This window comes from Lolium perenne, chromosome 3, assembly GCF_019359855.2.
Source record: "Lolium perenne isolate Kyuss_39 chromosome 3, Kyuss_2.0, whole genome shotgun sequence".
Classification (NCBI taxonomy): Eukaryota; Viridiplantae; Streptophyta; class Magnoliopsida; order Poales; family Poaceae; genus Lolium; species Lolium perenne.
Window position 1 is genome coordinate 281,663,845 of NC_067246.2, and position 21,547 is coordinate 281,685,391.

At 46.2% G+C, this 21,547-nt stretch overlaps 1 protein-coding gene and 1 long non-coding RNA gene across 4 annotated transcripts; both read left to right on the forward strand.

Moving 5' to 3' along the window:
* The first annotated feature begins 12,855 nt into the window (after positions 1-12,855).
* On the forward strand, positions 12,856-14,842 carry LOC127344333 (uncharacterized). Its single transcript, XM_051370569.2, has 3 exons — positions 12,856-13,884; positions 13,996-14,164; positions 14,250-14,842. The coding sequence occupies exons 1-3, from the start codon at positions 13,126-13,128 to the stop codon at positions 14,714-14,716; spliced, it is 1,395 nt and encodes a 464-aa protein (XP_051226529.1). The 5' UTR covers positions 12,856-13,125; the 3' UTR covers positions 14,717-14,842.
* A 4,246-nt stretch (positions 14,843-19,088) lies between these two features.
* LOC127344332 (uncharacterized) lies at positions 19,089-21,345 on the forward strand. 3 transcript variants are annotated; one of them, XR_007877933.2, is made up of 4 exons: positions 19,090-19,816; positions 19,952-20,037; positions 20,553-20,669; positions 20,793-21,345. It is a non-coding gene; the product is annotated as an uncharacterized lncRNA (long non-coding RNA). The 3 variants fall into 3 exon arrangements; XR_007877932.2 differs by having other exon boundaries at positions 19,089-19,816; positions 19,892-20,037; positions 20,553-21,345; XR_007877930.2 differs by having other exon boundaries at positions 19,089-19,816; positions 20,553-21,345.
* Positions 21,346-21,547: the final 202 nt, after the last annotated feature.

A 21,547-nucleotide genomic window follows, 5' to 3' on the forward strand; every position in this document is an offset into this window, starting at 1 on the left:
CTTCTTGCATTGTGATCGCAGGGTTGCTTCAGAGGGATATCTTTGACCTCTTCCTCCCTGAGTTCGATAAACCTTGGGTGATCCACTTAAGGGAAAACTTGCTGCTGTTCTACAAACCTCTGCTCTTGGAGGCCCAACACTGTCTACAGGAAAATAAGCGTGAGTAGACATCAAGCTATTTTCTGGCACCGTTGCCAGGGAGGAAAGGTAAAAGGCACTCACACTCCTGTCCCAGGTAACTAAGTTATTTTCTGGTGTCATTGTAAGTGCTCGAAGCTATTTCCTTTAGATCCTGCAATTGCATCTTTTTGTTTCTTGTTTTTATTTCACTAGCTAGGCATAATGGAAAGCAACATGGAGCTTTTTAATCTATTTCCGGAGTTAAGACATGGATGGTTTGATGCGAAAATTAAAAAACCTATGTAACATATTACTATGAACGCTTTGAACACCATTGTTGCTAATGATATGGAAAATTCTAAGCTTGGGGAAGCTGGTTTTGATGAGCATGATATTTTCAGTCCCCCAAGCATTGAGGAGAAAATTTTCTTTGATGATACTTTGCCTCCTATTTATGATGATTATAATGATAGTAGTCTTTTGGTGCCACCTACTATGGAGAGTAAATTTTATTATACTATGCCTCCTACACTTGATGAGAATAATAATGATAGCTACTTTGTTGAATTTGCTCCCACTATTACTAATAAAATTGATTATGCTTATGTGGAGAGTAATAATTTTATGCATGATACTCATGATAAGAATGCTTCATGTGATAGTTATATTGTTGAGTTTGCTCATGATGATACCGGATATTATTATGAGAGAGGAAAATATGGTTGTAGAAATTTTCATGTTACTAAAACACCTCTCTTTTTGCTGAAAATCTTGAAGCTACACTTGTTTTATCTTTCTATGCTTGTTGCATTATGCTTCATGAACTTGTTTATTTACAAGATTCCTTTTCATAGGAAGTGGGTTGGACTTAAATTTGTTTTGAATTTGCTTCTTGATGCTCTCTTTTGCTTCCACTACTATTTCTTGCGAGTGCATCATTAAAATCACTGAGCCCATCTTAATGGCTATAAAGAAAGCACTTCTTGGGAGATAACCCATGTTTTTATTTTACTACAGTACTTTTGTTTTATATTTGTGTCTTGGAAGTTGTTACTACTGTAGCAACCTCTCCTTATCTTAATTTTGTTGCATTGTTGTGCCGAGTAAAGTCTTTGATAAAAAGGTTGATACTAGATTTGGATTACTGCGCAGAAACAGATTTCTGTCTGTCACGAATTTGGGCAGTGTTCTCTGTAGGTAACACAGAAAAATCTGCCAATTTACGTGAGTGATCCCCAGATATGTACGCAACTTTCATTCAATTTGAGCATTTTCATCTGAGCAAGTCTGGTGCCTCTAAAAAATTCGTCTTTACGGACTGTTCTGTTTTGATAGATTCTGCCTTTTATTTCGCATTGCCTCTTTTGCTATGTTGGATGGATTTCTTTATTCCATTAACTTTCAGTAGCTTTGAGCAATGTCCATAAGTGTTAAGAATGGTTGTGTCACCTCTGAACATGTGAATTTTTGATTATGCACTAACCCTCTAATGAGTTTGTTTTGAGTTTGGTGTGGAGGAAGTTTTCAAGGGTCAAGAGAGGAGGATGATACAATATGATCAAGAAGAGTGAAAGCTCTAAGCTTGGGGATGCCCTCGTGGTTCATCCCTGCATATTTCAAGAAGACTCAAGCGTCTAAGCTTGGGGATGCCCAAGGCATCCCCTTCTTCATCAACAACTTATCAGGTCACTTCTCTTGAAACTATATTTTTATTCGGTCACATCTTATGTACTTTACTTGGAGCATCTGTGTGCTTTTATTTTTGTTTTTGTTATTTTCATTCTCTGAATAAATGCTTGTGTGGGAGAGAGACACGCTCCGCTGGTTCATATGAACACATGTGTTCTTAGCTTTTAATGTTCATGGCGAAGGTTGAAACTGCTTCGTTCATTGTTATATGGTTGGAAACAGAAAATGCTACATGTGGTAATTGGTATAATATCTTGAATAATGTGATACTTGGCAAATGTTATAGCTCATGATTAAGCTCTTGCATCATATACTTTGCACCTATTAGTGAAGAAATACATAGAGCTTGCTAAAATTTGGTTTGCATGATTGGTCTCTCTAAGGTCTAGATATTTTCTAGTAAGGGTTTGAACAACAAGGAAGACAGTGTAGAGTCTTATAATGCTTGCAATATGTTTTTATGTGAGTTTTTCTGTACCGGTTCATACTTGTGTTTGCTTCAAATAACCTTGCTAGCCTAAGCCTTGTATTGAGAGGGATTACTTCTCGTGCATCCAAATCCTTGAGCCAAAAACTATGCCATTTGTGTCCACCATACCTACCTACTACATGGTATTTCTCTGCCATTCCAAAGTAAATTGCTTGAGTGCTACCTTTAAACAATTCAAAAGTTATTACCTCTCATTTGTGTCAATGTTTTATAGCTCATGAGGAAGTATGTAGTGTTTATCTTTCAATCTTGTTGGGCAACTTTCACCAATGGACTAGTGGCTTCGTCCGCTTATCCAATAATTTTGCAAAAAGAGCTGGCAATGGGATTCCCAGTCCCAAATTAATTAACCTTCATAATTTTACAAACAATAGACACTCCTCCATGGTATGTGATTGTTGGACGGCACCCGAGGATTCAGTTAGCCATGGCTTGAGAAAGCAAAGGTGGGGAGGAGTGTCATCTAAATAAAACTAAAATAAAAATGCACTCCTTCATGGTATGAGATTGTTGGCAGGCACCCGAGGATTCGGTTAGCCATGGTTTGTGAAAGCAAGGTTGGAAGGAGTGCCACCCAAAAATAAAAATGTTTCATGGGAGCCGCTCTTTGAAAGTCTGTCTGGCGAGGGGGTTAGAGTACCCACTACCATTCGTTGACAACAACAAACACCTCTCAAAACTTTACTTTTATGCTCTCTTTATGTTTTCAAAATAAAAGCTCTAGCACAAATATAGCAATCCATGCTTCCCTCTTCGAAGGGCCATTCTTTTACTTTTATGTTGAGTTAGTTTACCTATTTCTTTCTATCTTAGAAGCAAACACTTGTGTCAACTGTGCATTGATTCTTACATGCTTGCTTATTGCACTTATTATACTACTTTGTGTTGACAATTATCCATGAGATATGCATGTTGAAAGTTGAAAGCAACCGCTGAAACTTAAATCTTCCTTTGTGTTGCTCCAATGCCTTTACTTTGAATCTATTGCTTTATTAGTTAACTCTTATGCAAGACTTATTGATGCTTGTCTTGAAAGTACTATTCATGAAAAGTCTTTGCTATATGATTCAGTTGTTTAATCATTGTCTTTATCATTGCTTTGAATCGCTGCATTCATCTCATATGCTTTACAATAGTATGATCAAGATTATGTAAGTAGTATGTCACTTCAGAAATTATCTTTGTTATCGTTTACCTACTCGGGACGAGTAGGAACTAAACTTGGGGATGCTGATACGTCTCCAACGTATCTATAATTTCTGATGTTCCATGATTGTTTTATGACAATACCTACATGTTTTGTTCACACTTTATGATGATTTTATGCATTTTCCGGAACTAACCTATTGACGAGATGCCGAAGTGCCAGTTCCTGTTTTCTGCTGTTTTTGGTTTCAGAAATCCTAGTAAGGAAATATTCTCGGAATTGGACGAAATCAACGCCCAGAATCTTAAAATTCCACGAAGCTTCCAGAACACCCGAGAGGGACCAGAGGAGGGCCACAGGGCCACCACACAGGGTGGCGGCGCGGCCCAAGGGGGGGGGGGCGCTCCCCTATTGTGTGGCGCCCCCGTAACCCTTCTGACTCCGATTCTCCGCCTATAAGAAGCCTCCTGACCTAAATCTTCGAGAAGAATAAGCCACGGTACGAGAAAAGTTCCAGAGCCGCCGCCATCGCGAAGCCAAGATCTGGGGGACAGGAGTCTCTGTTTCGGCACGCCGCCGGGACGGGGAAGTGCCCCCGGAAGGCATCTCCATCGACACCACCGCCATCTTCATCACCGCTGCTGTCTCCCATGAGGAGGGAGTAGTTCTCCATCGAGGCTAAGGGCTGTACCGGTAGCTATGTGGTTAATCTCTCTCTCATATGTACTTCAATACAATGATCTCATGAGCTGCCTTACATGATTGAGATTCATATGAGCTTTGTATCACTATTAATCTATGTGCTACTCTAGTGATGTTATTAAAGTACTCTATTCCTCCTCCATGATGTAATGGTGACAGTGTGTGCACCATGTAGTACTTGGTGTAGTTTATGATTGTGATCTCTTGTAGATTATGAAGTTAACTATTACTATGATGGTATTGATGTGATCTATTCCTCCTTTCATAGTATGATGGTGACAGTGTGCATGCTATGTTAGTACTTGGTATAATTGCGTTGGTCTATCATGCACTCTAAGGTTATTTAAATATGAACATCGACTGTTGTGGAGCTTGTTAACTCCGGCATTGAGGTGCTCTTGTAGCCCTACACAATTAATGGTGTTCATCATCCAACAAGAGAGTGTAGAGTGGTTTTATTATGTGATCAATGTTGAGAGAGTCCACTAGTGAAAGTATGATCCCTAGGCCTTGTTCCCGAATAGAAAAGCTACACCACAAAGATTCCTATGTCCCACGTCAACTGCACGCCAGCAAGCATTTTCTGGCGCCGTTGTCACTGTTTGTTTACTGTTCCACTGCATGTTTACTTGCTGCCATATTTTATTCAGATTGCTATTACCACTCATATACATCCATATTACTTGCATTTCACTATCTCTTCGCCGAACTAGTGCACCTATACATCTGACAAGTGTATTGGGTGTGTTGGGGACACAAGAGACTTCTTGCATTGTGATCACAGGGTTGCTTGAGAGGGATATCTTTGACCTCTTCCTCCCTGAGTTCGATAAACCTTGGGTGATCCACTTAAGGGAAAACTTGCTGCTGTTCTACAAACCTCCGCTCTTGGAGGCCCAACACTGTCTACAGGAAAAGAAGCGTGAGTAGACATCAATGGCTCCAATGAGGATCCATTCAATTCATGTCATTCACCTCATAATGTCCAAGATCAAGTACATGATGTTGAGCACTCTCAAGAAATTGAGGAAGCTCAAGTTGAAGGTCAAGACGGGGACCCAAATGATCAAGTTGATCAAGTGATACCTCCAAGGCCAAGAAGAACCAAGGAGGAGATCGAGGCCCATCGTCTAGCAAGAAGAGAAAGGAACCTTGAACTTCGTGGACACACACATGACAAGGTCCTTGGTGATGTAAGGGCAAAAGTCTCCACAAGAAGGCAATTGGCTAACTTTAGCAATCATCATGCTTATATCTCCTTAGTGGAACCCAAGAAAGTATTTGAAGCCCTTGAAGATTCGGATTGGTTGGAAGTTATGCACGAAGAACTCAACAACTTCAAGCGCAACAAAGTACGGACCTTAGTAGAGAAACCAAAGGGGTGCCACAATGTTATAGGCACTAAATGGATTTTCAAGAACGAGCAAGATGAGTTTGGAAATGTTGTGAGGAACAAGGCAAGATTGGTGGCTCAAGGTTTCTCTCAAGTTGAAGGAATTGACTTTGGAGAGACTTATGCTCCCGTTGTTCGTCTTGAGTCCATCCGTATCCTTCTTGCTTATGCATTGCATCATAACTTTAAGTTACAACAAATTGATGTGAAAAGTGCATTTCTTAATGGTCCTTTGCATGAAGAGGTTTATGTTAAGCAACCCCCGGGGTTTGAGGATCTCAACTTCCCTAACCATGCATATAAGCTGGATAAAGCACTTTATGGTCTCAAACGAGCACCTTAAAGAATTATTGGTAGACCGTGGGTTTGATGTTGGGCTAATCGATCCCACTCTTTTTACTAAGAGGGTCAATGGGGAGCTTTTCGTTTGCCAATTATATGTTGATGATATTATCTTTGGCTCTACTAACAAAGCTTTCAATGATGAATTCTCAAAGCTTATGACCGATAGGTTTGAGATGTTTATGATGGGAGAGATGAAGTTCTTCCTTGGTTTTGAGATCAAGCAATTGAGGGAAGGAACCTTCATCAACCAAGCAAAATATCTCCAAGACATGCTCAAGAGATTCAAGATGACCGAGTTGAAGGGTTTAGCCACTCCTATGGTTACTAAATGTCATCTTGCACTTGATCCCAATGGTAAAGAGGTGGATCAAAAGGTATATCGCTCCATGATTGGATCCTTGCTTTACCTTTGTGCATCTAGACCGGACATAGTGTTGAGTGTTGGTGTGTGTGAAAGGTATCAAGCTTCTCCTAAGGAGAGCCACATGATGGCTCTCAAAAGAATCTTTCGGTATTTGGTTGATACCCCAAGATATGGTATTTGGTACCCCAAAGGCTCAAGTTTTATTCTCAATGGATACACCGATGCGGATTGGGCGGGAGACAAGGATGATAGGAAATCAACTTCCGGGGCTTGCCAATTCCTTGGTAGGTCCTTGGTGTGTTGGTCTTCTAAGAAGCAAAATTGTATATCTCTCTCCACCGCTGAAGCCGAATATGTTGCCGCCGCAAGTGGATGCACTCAATTGTTATGGATGAGGCAAACTTTAAAGGAATACGGTGTCATTTGTGATAAAGTGCCTCTATTATGTGACAATGAAAGTGCCATCAAGATTGCTTATAATCCGGTGCAACATTCAAGAACGAAGCATATTGAGATCCGGAATCATTTCATTAGGGATCATGTTGCCCGTGGTGATATTGAGCTTATCTATGTTCCTACCAAAGATCAACTTGCCAATATATTCACGAAGCCTCTTGATGAAGCAAGATTCTCTTATTTGAGGAATGAGCTAAATATCATTGATTCAAGGAGTATAGCTTGACCCTCTTGCAAACACACCTTTGTCTCAAAACTTTATTTGGTTTAGATGTGGGCATGGAAATAGGGGGAGTGCGGTTTAAATTATTGAGCTATCCCTCCCCCATAATGCCAACATTAAGAAATCATTCTCTTTATATCATATGTTGATATGTGAGCTTCAATGATGAGTAGTGGCTTGGACCTAAGATATATCTTCGCGGTGCCATGCCATAACACTCATATATGGCGGCCTAGGCCACCACACTCTTCTTTGTGAAGAGTTGGAGTTATTGGATCTTATCGCCTTTTTATTTGTCATCTCCTTGTTCTTATGGGAAATCACTCTAGTTTGGCCTTATTTGCTCATATCTTGCAAACTTGAGTGATCATGTACCATTAACACTTTGTGTCTTCTAAACCTAAGCCTACACTCATCTATAAGCCATTTCCATCTTGCTCATTTGTCATGTTTTGGTAAAAACTTGGAGTTTGAGGTTTTTCGGTCGGATGATCTAGGTTGCCCCATCTTATTGGTAAATATGCATCTTATATGTGACGTGATACATTATTGCATCACATATGGGTTCATGCAAATAACCAACTAAAGATAGGCAGGATTTCCGGTGTTCTGGAAATTTCCAGAAAACCGGATAATCCGGCCCCCTGGCAACCCGGAAAATCCGGCCCGGCCGGATTATCCGCCCTCACTTTGGGCCGGAATATCCGGCCTGAGCTGGTTGCGAGGGGACTTAGAGAGGCCGCGGGGTGGACAGTTGCCACAACAACCAGTCCCCCCCCCCCACGCGCCCTCTTTCTCCTCCATAGCCACCGGAGCTCCACCTCCTCGCCGGAGTCGCCCCGTCCGCTCCCTCTCAGAGTTTTTGGGTGGATCGGGTGCCTCTCCTCCCTAGCTACCATCTTCTCCAAGCGGCTTCCCCAATGGATGCGGGTATGACTCACAATCCCTAACCCTAGGTGTTGTGATTTGTATGTGCTATTTTCTTGGTGGAGATGGTGTCTAGTTGTTCCAAATCGTGTGTAGTATACTCCCCTTGCATGCTATAAGGCCGATCTGGTCGTAGACAAGCTTTTGATTGCAAGTTCTGCAAGATTCGCAGGGCCGGATTATCTGCCCCCCCCCCCCCCCCGCGAAGACCGGATTAGGCCGGATTATCCGCCCCCAGGGACACCGGATTATCCGGTCTGGAGCTTCATCGCCGCTGCAGTGTTGTTTCAATCTATCTTGTCTAGACTTGTACCAACTTATAGTATGTTTCTAGAGTACATTACTGTATCATACATGACTTATGAGCATTATCTTCTCTTTGCTATCCACCTTTGCTGTTCACAGGTAGTCTTTCTCGGGGTGCTCGGAGACGCCCAAGGCGTGATCGTTCAAGTGATGAATTCCCACCGAATGCTCCTCGCAAGTCCACTGCTTCTAGGCAGAAGAACAAGGCTCCTAGGGATAACTACAAGACAATGGACATTGTTTCTTATGCAGCAATCCGTATGAAGAACTGATATGAAGAACTTCCAAGGGATGAAGAGACAGAGGGCAGGCAATTCTGGTGCATGGAGCAGGAGTTCATCTACAAGGATATTTATGAGCCCATGAAGAAAGTGCGACCCATGCAAGCAATCAATGTGGACTTCTCGCAGTCAACAATCATTTTGAGGATGCCATCTGGGTGACTGGCAGGATGGGCTTGCAGGATCTGATGAAGATTCAATGTGACTATAGTCCAGAGTTGGTTAAGCAATTCTTTGCTACTTTGGCCATCAAGAAAGATGCTGAGCGCACTATGGAATGGATGACTGGCTCCACTCACTGTGAGGCAACCTTGCGCCGGTTTGCCTCTATTCTTGGACTTCCTGAAGAAGGAGGCCGACGCCTCCATGGTCCTCAGAAGACGGATAAGAATGTGCTGTTTGATCTCTATAACTCTTCTGGAGCAGTTGGTACTACCAAGGGGCTGCTTCCCATCTACGGTCAGTTGCTCCGTTTCTTTCGAGCCACCATTGCTCCAAGTGGTGGAAACAATGATGCACTCCGGGGAGCTCTTGTGGATCTTATGCACCTCAGTCTTAAATGTGCTCGTGATCCTAATGAGGAACGTTCCTTCTCTCTTGATGTCATGGACTTCATCTTTAATGAGATTCATGATGCCATGGTCTCCCGGACCACCATACCATATGCACCATATATCCAGCTCCTCATCAACAACTCTATGGCCATGAATGAAGACTTGAGCCGGTTCCCATTGATGAAGCACACTGTCAAGAAGGCTTACAAGCTTAAGCCGGTTTCTCATGCTGCAACTGCTCCTGACTCCTTTATGGGAGATGCTCGCTCTAGTGGTTTTGCTCCTGCTCGCCATGCTGATCTTCCTGCCATGAAGAGACAAGTGAGGAAGCTTAGTTGGTTTTAGCGTCACATTCTTTGCATGAATATTGAGATCCATAAGGAGAACTATGCAGCCAGCCGTGAGCGTTCTGAGATTCAGCATACTCTGGCGGTCATTCTTCATAAGCTCAGTGGTGAGCAAGGACCTCCGCCTCAGCCTCCAGTTCACCCAGGTTACAGTGGGTGGCATTCTTCACAGGTTCTATGGAATGATCTTGAGGACTGCATTCAAAGGGCCAACTACTCTCGCCGCTCTCCGGATGCCCCTGACACTGAAGATGAAGAAGAGGAAGAGGTGTACCAGTCCGATGACGAAGATGGCTCCGAGTGATCTCCATGGGGCGAGTAGCGTCGCGCTTTTCCCCTTTTTGGCGTCTCGATGCCAAAGGGGGAGAAGTGTTCCATTAGGACTTCTCTCGAGGATTTGCATGGTTTGGGCACAAGCATATGCGTTTATCATTCTTTTATTGCTTGTGTTCCCTCTTATTTGAACTATTTGGTTTGGTTGTGTTTCGTTTCAAACTATGTGTTATGTGGTGTGAGACATTGTTAAGGTTTTCGGATTTCCATATGTTGAGATCAAGGTTATTATATTGTGTGTGATGCTATATCTCCGTATTATATATCTCCATATGGGTATGATTTCTATCACCTTATCTCAACTTCATATATGCCTATGTCTCTCTTGTTAGAGCTCATGTTGGATACCTCTTGTGTTGAGGCACCTCGCACCTATGTGTTGTGTATTTGTATTCAAATGCAAATTACTTATATGCACACATGTAGGGGGAGTGCCTCTATGTTTTGCCATCATGCTTGACTCTATAGTGATTCTCTTGCAAATCCGTATATTGTCATCAAACACCAAAAAGGGGGAGATTGAAAGAACATCTCTCATATTATGTTTTGTGTGTTTGATGTCAATGTATGTGATACACTAATGTTTGTTTAAGTGGTACAGGGATTATATAGATACATATATATGTGTGATGGATGTGGTTAGTCGTGTCAAAAAAAAGCTGTAACAGGATCACCAGGCCGGATATTTCGGGCCGGATATTTCCAGAATATCCGGGCCCCAATTTTCGACTAAGGACTTGAGGTTTTGTGGCTCAGTACACCCTGGACATGGGCCGGATAATTGCCCGGATTTGCCCCAGGCCCGGATAATCCGGGCCGAATTTTTCCAAAATATCCGGGCCCCTCGAAATCGGCTAAGGACCCGAGGAAAAGCAGCTCTGGACATGGGCCGGACATTTGGCCGGATATTTGGCCGGATTTTCCCCGAAGCCGGATTTTCCGGGGGGGGGGGGGGGGGGCGGATTATCCGGCCCTAACTTAGGCCGGATTATTCGGCCCCCCCGGAAGCTCCAACGGCTGGAAATTGGAAGGGGGTATTTATACCCCCCTTCTTCTACCTTGCTCCTTGCTCAATCATTGCACAAAAATCTGCCAAGCTTCACCACCATTAGAGCCACCTCAAGAACACAAGATTTGCAAGATCTCCTTCCTCCCCCAACCAAAGCTCTTGATCTTTGGAGATTCGAAGGAGAAGACACCGATCTACATCCTCACCGAAGCGATTTACATTTCCCCCTCATTTGTTTGAGGGCCCTCTTTCTAGTGTTCCTTTTTGGTTCCCTAGTTGATTGTTGTTGATGTGTTGTTGTTGATTGTTGTATTGTTACAGATTTGGGAGCCTCCAATTCAGTTGTGGATGTGTGCCCCAAGAACCTTGTAAGTTGTAACGGCCCGGTTTCCGCCTCGAGGAAATCACTTAGTGGAATTGGGCTAGGCCTTCGTGGCGTTGCCCATAGGAGATCTGAGTGAAGCCTTCGTGGCTGTTGGTTTGGCTTTCGTAGCAACCACACTCCTCCAAACGTAGACATACCTTCTTGCAAAGGAAGGGAACTACGAGAATCATCTCCGTGTCTCCGCGTGCTCCACTCTCGGTTACCTCTATCCTATTCTATCTCTTATATTGCGTAGCTATATCTTGCTTAGTTGATTACCTTGTCATATAGGTAAATTCACTTAGGTGCATATCTAGAGAATTTACCTTTATGTCAAGCTAAATTGAAAAAGAACTAAAAATTGGTTAGCACCTATTCACCCCCCCCTCTAGGTGCGGCATACGATCCTTTCAAGGTTGAATCCCTACTGAAGTCCATATTGTTTATACATTCTATTACGGGCAAGTCAAATTTGTGTACCTCTTTATGGAAGCCTCATTTCAAATCTTGTTGTCTTGCAGGATATCCAAGACGTATCATTCTACTTGAAATACAATATATATATGTTCGAATCTTTTTTGAGGTCGTCGCAAATTTACATGAGCATCTGTGCACTCTGATTCTAGAAGCATCAGTATATGCCTCCCTCAAGATAAAGTATACTATATGTAGCTTTACAAGCTTGTAACCATTTCCTTGCCCTAGCCGTCTACTTGTGTATTGTTTCATCACATATGTTTTCAGAAAGTGTTTTCTTTGTAAAACCTCTCAAACGGAGGAAGTGTTTTCTTTGTAAAACCTCTCAAACGGACATTGAGAGGCCCATGCTACAAGTGTTGAATTCTTGAAGAACAATATACTTTAACTAATAGTACTTCTCAACTTTGTCTAGATATGGATGTATATAAAAATATTTTAGCTATGTGGTCAATAAGGATCATTGTGATATCAATGCGATTAACTCTTGTCATAATTCATGATTTTTTCCATCAACAGATACAAACAGTGAGAGATTTTACTATTGCCTCTTTAAGTAGAAGTCCAACCATTTAGCTGTTGGTGGCATAATTTCTTAACATATAGGTTGATCCATTAGGGGATTAGCTGGAGTACCAAAGTTATGGGAGAAATATGTTTAGGAGATGCTCGGATAGTGCAGTTTGCCACGTTAGGATACTGACATTAGAGAAAAATATTTCAATTGTTCAATGTTATTCTTTATTTTACATTATTTTTTATTGGCTAGCATAATTTTATGGTTTGGGAAGTTTAATTTGTCTATCTTACTATAAAGTGTAAATAATTGATGTATAATTAATATAATGCTGGAGTTCAAAAAATATCGGAGATACTTTTCTTCATAGCAATGCATGTGGATCTTTCCTACACATGTATGGAAATAATGAAATATTTTAATTCAATAAAATGATGAACTATTTCATTTTTTGTTATCCCGTGGCAACACACGGGCAAATGTCCTAGTAAGCTCTACATGTAAACACCTTGGAAGATGAGCACGTCATATGTCCTTGAGTCTAAACAAATAGAAGCTCTACATGTAAACACCTTGCTACGTGCATCTTAACTATGCAGATATCTGATGTAATGTATCGAAGCAAAAAAGGTGAGGTGCTTTGCTTTGCTAGCATGGCAACTAAATCGGTTTTATCTTCTCCTGAAAAAGTCGGTTTATTTTCATCGGCACTTGGCATCTGGTCTCCATTGCCGTTACGTGGTGCTCCGACGAACAGTGTCGTCTTCCACTTGTTGCGGCGTTTGAACGCAAGAAACTCGTTCCTGTCGACCGCGGCGATGAAATACCCGGCTTGCCGGCAAGCTGCTGATGTTGCGGCTGTCGTTGCAGCTACAACGCCCTGGCTTCGACACGCGGTCATGACCAGGTGCTAGACGGAGACGGCAGGTTCTGCCCACGGACACAGCCAACGACAAAGCGCCAACACCGCCGACCAATCACCAACCCCAACACATTTGCTCATCTCCGACTCCGATCCAAATCAAACCGGCGATCCCCAACTCGCTATTTGCATCAGCAGCGTCCATTCCCCTCTGTCGACATGGATCCCGGGAAGGAGCAGGCCGGCACGGCCGAGCCCGCCGCGGCGGCGTGGAGCGCTCGCCCGGTCGGCGGCACGGAGTACAGCTGGTGCCGCGCCGTGCCAGGCGGCACCGGCACCACGCTCCTCGCGCTCCGCCTCTCGCCCCGCGCCGGCGCCGCCACCACGGCCGAGGCGGCGGTCCGCTCCCTCCAGACCGCGCACCCCGTCCTCCGCGCCCACCTCCGCGCGGCCTCCAATTCCAGCCCCACCCTCGCCTTCCCCGCCTCCTCCGTGCCGCCGCAGCTCACCCTCGCGCCCCAGCCCTCCGCCCTCGACTTCGACTCCCTCCTCGAGCGCGAGCTCAACCGCAACCCGTGGGTGGCGGCCGATCCCGACGGCGCCCCGGTGCTCTTCGCCGCGCTCTACGACCTGCCCCCGCCCCCCGCGGGCGGCGCGGCGCTGTTCGTCCGGATCCACACGGCCGCGTGCGACCGCGCGGCGTCGGCGGCGCTGCTGCGGGAGCTCCTCGCGCATCTGGGCGGCGCGGGCGCGGGTGCCGCCGACCCGGAGGCGGCGGCGGTCGAGGCGGGGCTGGAGGAGAGGATACCGAAGAAGGACGCGTGGAAGCCGTTCTGGGCGCGCGGCGTCGACATGGTGGGCTACTCCATCAACGGCCTCCGCACCTCCACGCTGCCGTTCGTGCAGACCGGCACGGCGAGGTCCACGCAGATGGTGCGCCTCGCGTTCGGCCGCGACGACACGGCGCGGCTGCTCGATGTGAGTCTGCCTTCACACAGCTGTTTTTCTTCGCAGGGATTACTGGTTCTTTGCACATTGGTACTGCATTTGAGCCTACGGGTTACTGATTCTTTGCACATTGTCATGTAGGCGTGCAAGGAGAACGGGGTGAAGCTTTGCTCGGCCATGGCCGCCGCGACGCTGCTAGCTGCGCGGCAGTCGAAGAAGCTGGACAGCGGCCAGCAGGAGACCTACTCCACTGCGACCCTGATCAATTGCCGCCAGTTTCTTGAACCACCTTTGGATGATCACAACGTTGGTGAGTGAGTCCAACTAGGACTAAAGCACTTGTCAGTACTACTATCATTGTGCAGTTCGAGCCTCACACTTTTCAACCGTTGCAGGGTTCTTCTACTCTGCTATCACCAACACCCACAAGATACACGGTGAGGAAAGCCTGTGGGAGCTAGCCAAGAGGTGCCATGATTCCTACATCCACGCCAAGAACAGCAACAAGCACCTCACCGACACCGCCGACCTCAACTTCCTCATGTGCCGCGCCATCGAGAACCCGCAGCTGACAACGGCCTCCGCGCTCCGCACAGCGCTCGTCTCCGTGTTCGAGGAGCCGGTGACCTACGACCTCTCTGATCTACAGAGCAAGGCTGGCGTTGACGACTATGCCTGCATCGCCACCGTGCACGGCATCGGCCCGTCGGTCGGGGTGTTCGACTCCATCAGGGACGGCCGGTTGGACTGCGCGTGCATGTACCCTTCTCCCCTGCATTCTAGGAAGCAGATGCAGGACCTGTTTGACACGGTGAAGCGGATTTTACAACAAGGGAGCAACGCAAGCGGAGATAAGTTTTGAAAATGAAGTTGTACTGCGACCGCCGGTGCAACTAGTGATGTACTGGTACTGTACATGCTTGCGACATGTGCATGTATCTCCTCTTCGTTCCAGGAAGCAGATGCAAGAGTTGTTTGACGAGGTGAAGCCGATTTTAGAGCATCTCCACCGGCGGTGCCGGCACTGCCGTATGGGGTTGCCATCCTCTATTTGGGGATGCTGCTCCCACACCGGCGCCCCCTAGTGTAGCCTCAATAGAAATTTAAATTTAAATTGACATTTAAAAAACGAATTTAAACGAAATTCATATGAAATATACAAAAGTACGTCCAATTGATACAAAACGAAATTCAAACGACATTTAAAAACCGAATTTAAAAACTTAAACTTAAACTTAATCCAGTGGCGGTCGGTTGGGGCGCGTGACGGGCCTATCTCGTTATCGTTCTTTGCCTTTGCCGCCTGCGTCCGTGCCCGCCTCTCGGCCCTTGCTTCGCGCATTCGCGGTGGAGCACGACGGCTGGCGTCGCAGGAGCTTGCCGGCGGTGCCGTCCCCGTGCTTCTAGCCTTTGCTGAGAAGCCTCGTTCTCGGCGCGCCTCGCTTGCTCGCGGGCGAACGCGTCGTAGTAGCGATGAGCGTTGAGGGAGGCGAGCTTCTATCGCTCCGCCTCCAACAGGAGGTGTCCCGCCTCCTCCGTGGCCGCTCGCTGGCACGAGATCTCGAGGGCGTGCTCGAGATTAGCGTCGTTGATGAACTCCCGCTGCTTCTCGTTCAACGTCCGGAACCGCTGCGTTCAACGACGTCAGGATCGCCGCCTGCTCTTTGTCAGGGGGTGCCTGCGGCTGCTCACCCCACTGTGCCGCCTCCTCCGCCGCTTCAGCTTCCACATCTGCGAAGTAGTCCTCGCGCCACACCGTGAACCTTGGGTCTACGTCGTCGCCGGAGTTGTTGTCCGCGTCGGGCTCCGGCTCCGGCTGCGGTGGTGGTGGTGGTGGCAGCGCACGACCGTTGAGGCCCAACATTGAGTACGTCGTCTTCTGACGGCGCAGAATTTTGAGGTGGAGTGGAGAGAAAGGGGCGACAGCGGCGGTGGAGATGAGAGGATAGCACCGCGGTGGTGGACGGTGTACGTACTATATAGTGGTGACAACTGCTCGCATTAACGACGACGTACGCGACTGGACGCCGTGTGGCCAGTCGCTGCCCTCGTGGCCGCTTCGGTTTATGCGCGAGAGACCATTAAACGCCGACGACCAACCTTTCCGCGTCGCGGCCGATGCGAACAGTCGCGTCCTATCGCTGACAAGGCGCCCCACCCGCGAAAATCGTCGTTCCGCGAGGCGCCTGCGCGCCCGATTCGCGCCCTTGGTGAAGGGGCCGGCACGGGGTTGCCGGCGATTCTATTGGCTCAAAAATTGTCCGGCGCCGTTTGGGGCGTGCCGGTACGAGCCCATTTTCGCTTCCGGATCCCAAATTGCTATCGGGGCCGCCGGCGGAGATGCTCCTACACGAAGGGATCAATGGAGGTGATCTATGAATATTGCTAGATGTTGCACAATCAAGTGCAATTTGTAATGTATTTAAAAAATTGATAGTTCACATAAGCAAACATCGATCAGCTAAGTCTGAAATTTTGAGGGGGTAAAAGAGCACGATATGATATGGTAGCGATCTCCGTGCACGGGAGCCTTCTTGCTGGGACATCATCTCGGCAAATTTCATGGTATTCGTAAATGCTTTTGCCTCGGGTCAAACTCATAACTTCCACATACTCAACTCGGCCAATGTGGCTTTAAATACAAATCGAGATGGTGTCGATTGTGTTGGAGACTTTAGACCAATCAACCTAGTTCACAATGTAGGGAGACAATCATCTCAAATGGAGAAGTATCCAGGATAACTTTAGCTTTGTTCGCTAGTCGGTAGAAAACTTCATTACAACAAATCTAAGGCACTATTAAGTGAACTCGACATCAATGGGATTCAATGGGATTTCCTCCTGGACCTCTTGCCGCATCTCGGTTGACCGAACATTTGAAGGTCTTGTGTGGCTCGTTTTGTTATCACTACCTCGTCCGGCATTCTCCTCATTGGTATCCCGGGCACAACATTAGATGTCAAATATGCTATCACCCCATTAGATACCATGACCTCGACCTTGACTTTATCTTACAAGACTTTCAAGACTCCAAGATCAACTTCCCATCAAATACCTTAGTTTCCTTTCCTTGGGTCAACTCAAACTTGTGGTTGTTCAACATATTCTAGGCAAAGAAACCAATATGATTGTGTCTGCCAAGTTAGATTCATTTGGATGACCAAAATGGCAGAATCAACTCCACGAGGCCTTTTACTGACCTACCTACTCACTGCTCTCAAGGTTAACAAAGACATCATCAAATCCTTCAACAAAAAGTGTAGAAACTCTTTTGGGATGGAACAAATGTGGACAAATGTGGTTATTGTTGGGCCGGTCCACATAAATTATGGACCTAGGGCAAATTCAATAAAACAATTTACTATAAACTTGTATAACCGTGTGTAACTTATTTTATTATACTACAGTGTTAATATATTTCTCATTTCACAATTAGCATAGTTAATAAAATACCAAATGTTTCTAATATTAATTTACAATTTCTATTACAATTTACATTGATCCTATCTTCTATCTCTAAATAGGAGCACCCCACTGCATGATTTTCCTGCACATGCAAGCACTCAACCTCATCAAGCCTCCACGTCACCAAATTTTCACACGTCATCCCATTTGGAATCGGTATCGCTGGCGAGAGTAATAGGCAGCACCGGATGCACTTCCTCCCGTTCAGCTACTCTCTTCCTCTAATTACAGCTGTAACTGCTGCACGAACTGATGAGTGGGCTGCATGCGATTAATTTTCCGTTATCTCTCTTCCACGCCTTTTAAATTAACTGGTCCTGCTACGAGTGAATCCTCCACACCACAATAGGGCGCTATAGCGCTACTGTTTAGATTGGCGTCCACAGCCGGCAGCCTCAAGTTTGATGATCGGCGATTTAAGGTGCGATTTGATGACCTCAATTCTCAATCCTGGAAACGGCTGCGCAGCCTACCGCCGGTGTCCGATGGTGGAATGGGACTGTGAGATGGTGAGCCTAGCATCGCCTCCTGCCCTCAATGAAACGTCGACCAGCATGGTGCGGCGTGGCTGCCTGGGCACATCCAGCCTTGCTTCCATGGCGTCGGGTGTTTCTTGGGCGCGGCCTCGGTCTGCAGCTTCTGATGCCGAGTGACGAATGTGCGTAAGACGCATCTTGGGTCAGCTGTTTCCCCGCACAACATCAAGCGACAGTGTGCGCCGGGCATGGCTCAATACTTTTCGGCTACTAGGAACTGGAGTTGTGTAATGTATAGATGGCGGCGCGTGAGAGACGACTAAAACGTGGTCATCCATATCTCTTACTGATGCACAAGATCAGATGGTGACAGATCAAGATCAAAGTAAGAAGACAAAGGGACAAGGTGGAGGAATCAAGGTGAATATGATTACATGACCCATCCGGCGATCCAGCAGTGATCTGCACAAGGAGTGCTATAAAGGATCAATCAGGTGCGACGAGTTTCACCACTTCCTCTGCATTGCTGCCTCCGTGTTAGGTATCTTCTTAAACTTTGCAAAATATTTTTTAATCATAATCAACCAATCTGTAGAAAGGGGATAGATGGGAAAAATTATGATATGTGAGTAAATATTTTTTTTTTACGATTACTTTTCGTTTCATGCAATATACCAGCTTATTCTGAAGAATATATATAATAAGCATCATTATACACTATATAAAGTTTAGATGGATTCACGCTCCTAGATTGTTTTGGACACTGTTTATGGGCTAATTTTTTCCAATCATCTGTAGACACCTAATCCTCCTCTGCTCTTTTCTCACCGGGTCAACCACATGGTAGTTTTTCGTTTGCTTTTTTTTGGTAGATAGACTACCGTTTACCGGTTTCTAAGACTGCTCATAGTGGGAGTAACATAGCTAGTAACATCACACATCTCAATGCATTTTGGTGACATGGCATGCTAATAAATGAAGAAAGAGAGTGAGGTGGTAACTAGCTATGTTACCATAACATCACACACCCCAAGGCAAGATGAGTCTACAACATAATAAATGATACATGCATGACACCACATATAAGTTACTACCCACTATGAAGGTAGTAACCTAGACTAGTAACATGGCATATGTTACTAGTCTAAGTTCCTCCCCACTATGACCAGCCTAAGGCTACTTCATTCTCATTGTCTCTCACCTCTTCCGGTTAGGATTTGTCCGCTTCCTCCAATATTATCTAGTGGGCGGGCCCCCATCCACCGCTTGATTCCCCTTTGTTTAATCCAACCGCTTTGACCAAAGACGTGAGGGAGACCAAATCCCCAACACCTCTCCCTGCTATCGCCCCTTGCCCGCCCCATCTCCGTCGCCGACCGTGAGGTCTCCATGGACGGCACTGCGGGGAGCTCCCGGATGGGTCGGACGCCGGCCATGGTCTCCACCGCATCGCTGGGTGGCGTGGCTCCCGCCGGGACGGCGGCCTCAGGGCGGCATGCGGCGGCTTCGGGGCGGAGCTGGCGCGGGCCGGGGACGGCGACCCCCGGCCAGGGCAGGCGTGTGCCGGCGGCGGCGCCCTTGGGATGGAGAAGGCGCGTGTCTGGGACGACGACCTTGGGGCGGAAGCAACGACCTTGGGGCGGAGCACACGCGGGTTGGCGGCCCCAAAGCCGCCGCATGCCGGGGACGGCGACCCTCGGCCAGGGAAGGCGTGTGCCGGCGGCGGCGCCCTTGGAACGGAGAAGGCGCTGGCCTGGGGCGACGACCTTGGGGCGGCGACCTTGGGACGGTGACAGCGACCTTGGGGCGGAGCACAGGCGGGCTGGCGGCGGCCACGTTGGGGCGGAGCAGGAAGGGGCCACCGGCAGCCCCGTCGGAGTGGAGCAAGCAAGCAAAAGGACGCCCGATGCAGATTGCGGGAGCCGGCCGTGATTGTCGCCCCTGGTGCTTTGCTCGCTGCCGCTCCACGCCATGGAGGTTTCCACAAGTGTAGACGCGGCGGTGCCCTCTACATGTTAGGTGTAGGTTGCCTCTTCTTTTCTTCTCAGATGGGTGGCATCTCCTTTTTCTATTTTTTCCCTTCTACCATGATTCAGATGCGTGCAGCACGCAATCTAGATGTTGTTGTGCTCTAACATGGCGGGGGTGACACACAGGAGCTATCTGGCGACTCAGCGATAGCGACGACCAGCTTGCTGAGCACGAGCATGATCGACATTCCGGCTACTACTGACACGGCCAGGTAACTCATCCTTTCCCTCCCTTCCCTGACTCCCTCATCTCCCCAATCTTCTATTTATTTTTTGCAATTCAGTCGACACAGTCTGTAGCATGTGTAGTCTGCACCGGAACAATTTTCTTGAGTCAACACCAATTTTGTCAACTCCGACGGCATGGCATAACACAGTGCCGGGGCTACATGTATTATATGATGTCAACTGACATCACAAAATAATAATTAGTACCATGATACTAGCCATTAACACACTACTTTTGACCCCATAAGAACTACATAATGACCTCAGTAGCTCATTTTTGGGCTCTTTGACATCACCTGCTGGCAATCCTAGCCGCGCCACTGACATAACAGACATCTTATGTTTCCAACTGTTCATACACATTGTCCTGATGGTTTGATTCAGTCACTGCTATGCAAATTGTACGTTTTCACTCGCTCTTTGAGTTCCACCCATGATGCTACGATTATATTCTTGAAATTTGTCATCTCTTATCGCATATTTTTGTTTGATGATCTAGCTAGCATATTTGTATGAAGAATTGGGGATCTCTCAATTGGAGTTTCTCAATGAGGAAGGAGCACAGGATGGCATGTGGAGAGTACTCCTGGACACACTTGCATAAGAGACTGGGCAGGTTTGCATGCAATGCCATTTAGCGATAAATGCAACTTTTGCTTTTTTCGATCCATCTGCAGTCGCATGATCCTAGAATCAGCGAATGACTTACCTTTAGAAATTGTTTCCCTCCTTTCTACAGGAAGACAATGAATGGTTGGCCACCTGGATTTGTTATTGTTTTATTCTAGAATGATATATTGTGGTTTGGAAGTGCATCCATTTCAAAAGTTAAGATGCACACAACACTTCCCAGATACAGGAATCTGGTGTTGAATTAAGAGACTGGTTTAGAAATACTAGAAGAATTCTAGACTGATCTCTTAGCTTATACTTTTCACTAAAGTAGTGTCAGAAAGTGTGCCTATCTTACTTCCCTGTCCTTTTCCCTCTTGATCATGCTATTCTTGAGAATATAAATTATGATCAACTGGGATTTTCTTCCTAGCCCCATTGAGATGCATGTTCATTGATATTCTATTTAATTGTGCATGGGATGTTCCGAGCGCATCAATGTTATGGGATTCTAGACTCCAAGAGCTGCTTGGATGGAAGAGCGTTCCCATTTTAGATTTATGAAAGTTGCCACTTCATCCTCATTAACTGGCTAGGTTCTCGCTGTATTTCTCTTTCCAGCGTCGGCTTCTGAATTTACTTCATATGTTACTGCTAATATATGCTTCCAGATTTTTCAATGGTACAGAGATATCTGCTCTACTCTTGCATTCATTCCCTTTGTTGTGCCAATCATTATCCATGCAGATCTAGGATTACAGCGGGGCCAAATAGCCCTAAGTTTACATACTATGGTGTTCTTGATAAAATGGACAACGTAGCTTATGTCTCTCTCCTGGATCATGGATTTTTTTCAAGCAAGGCTAGATTATTTGTGGTAGC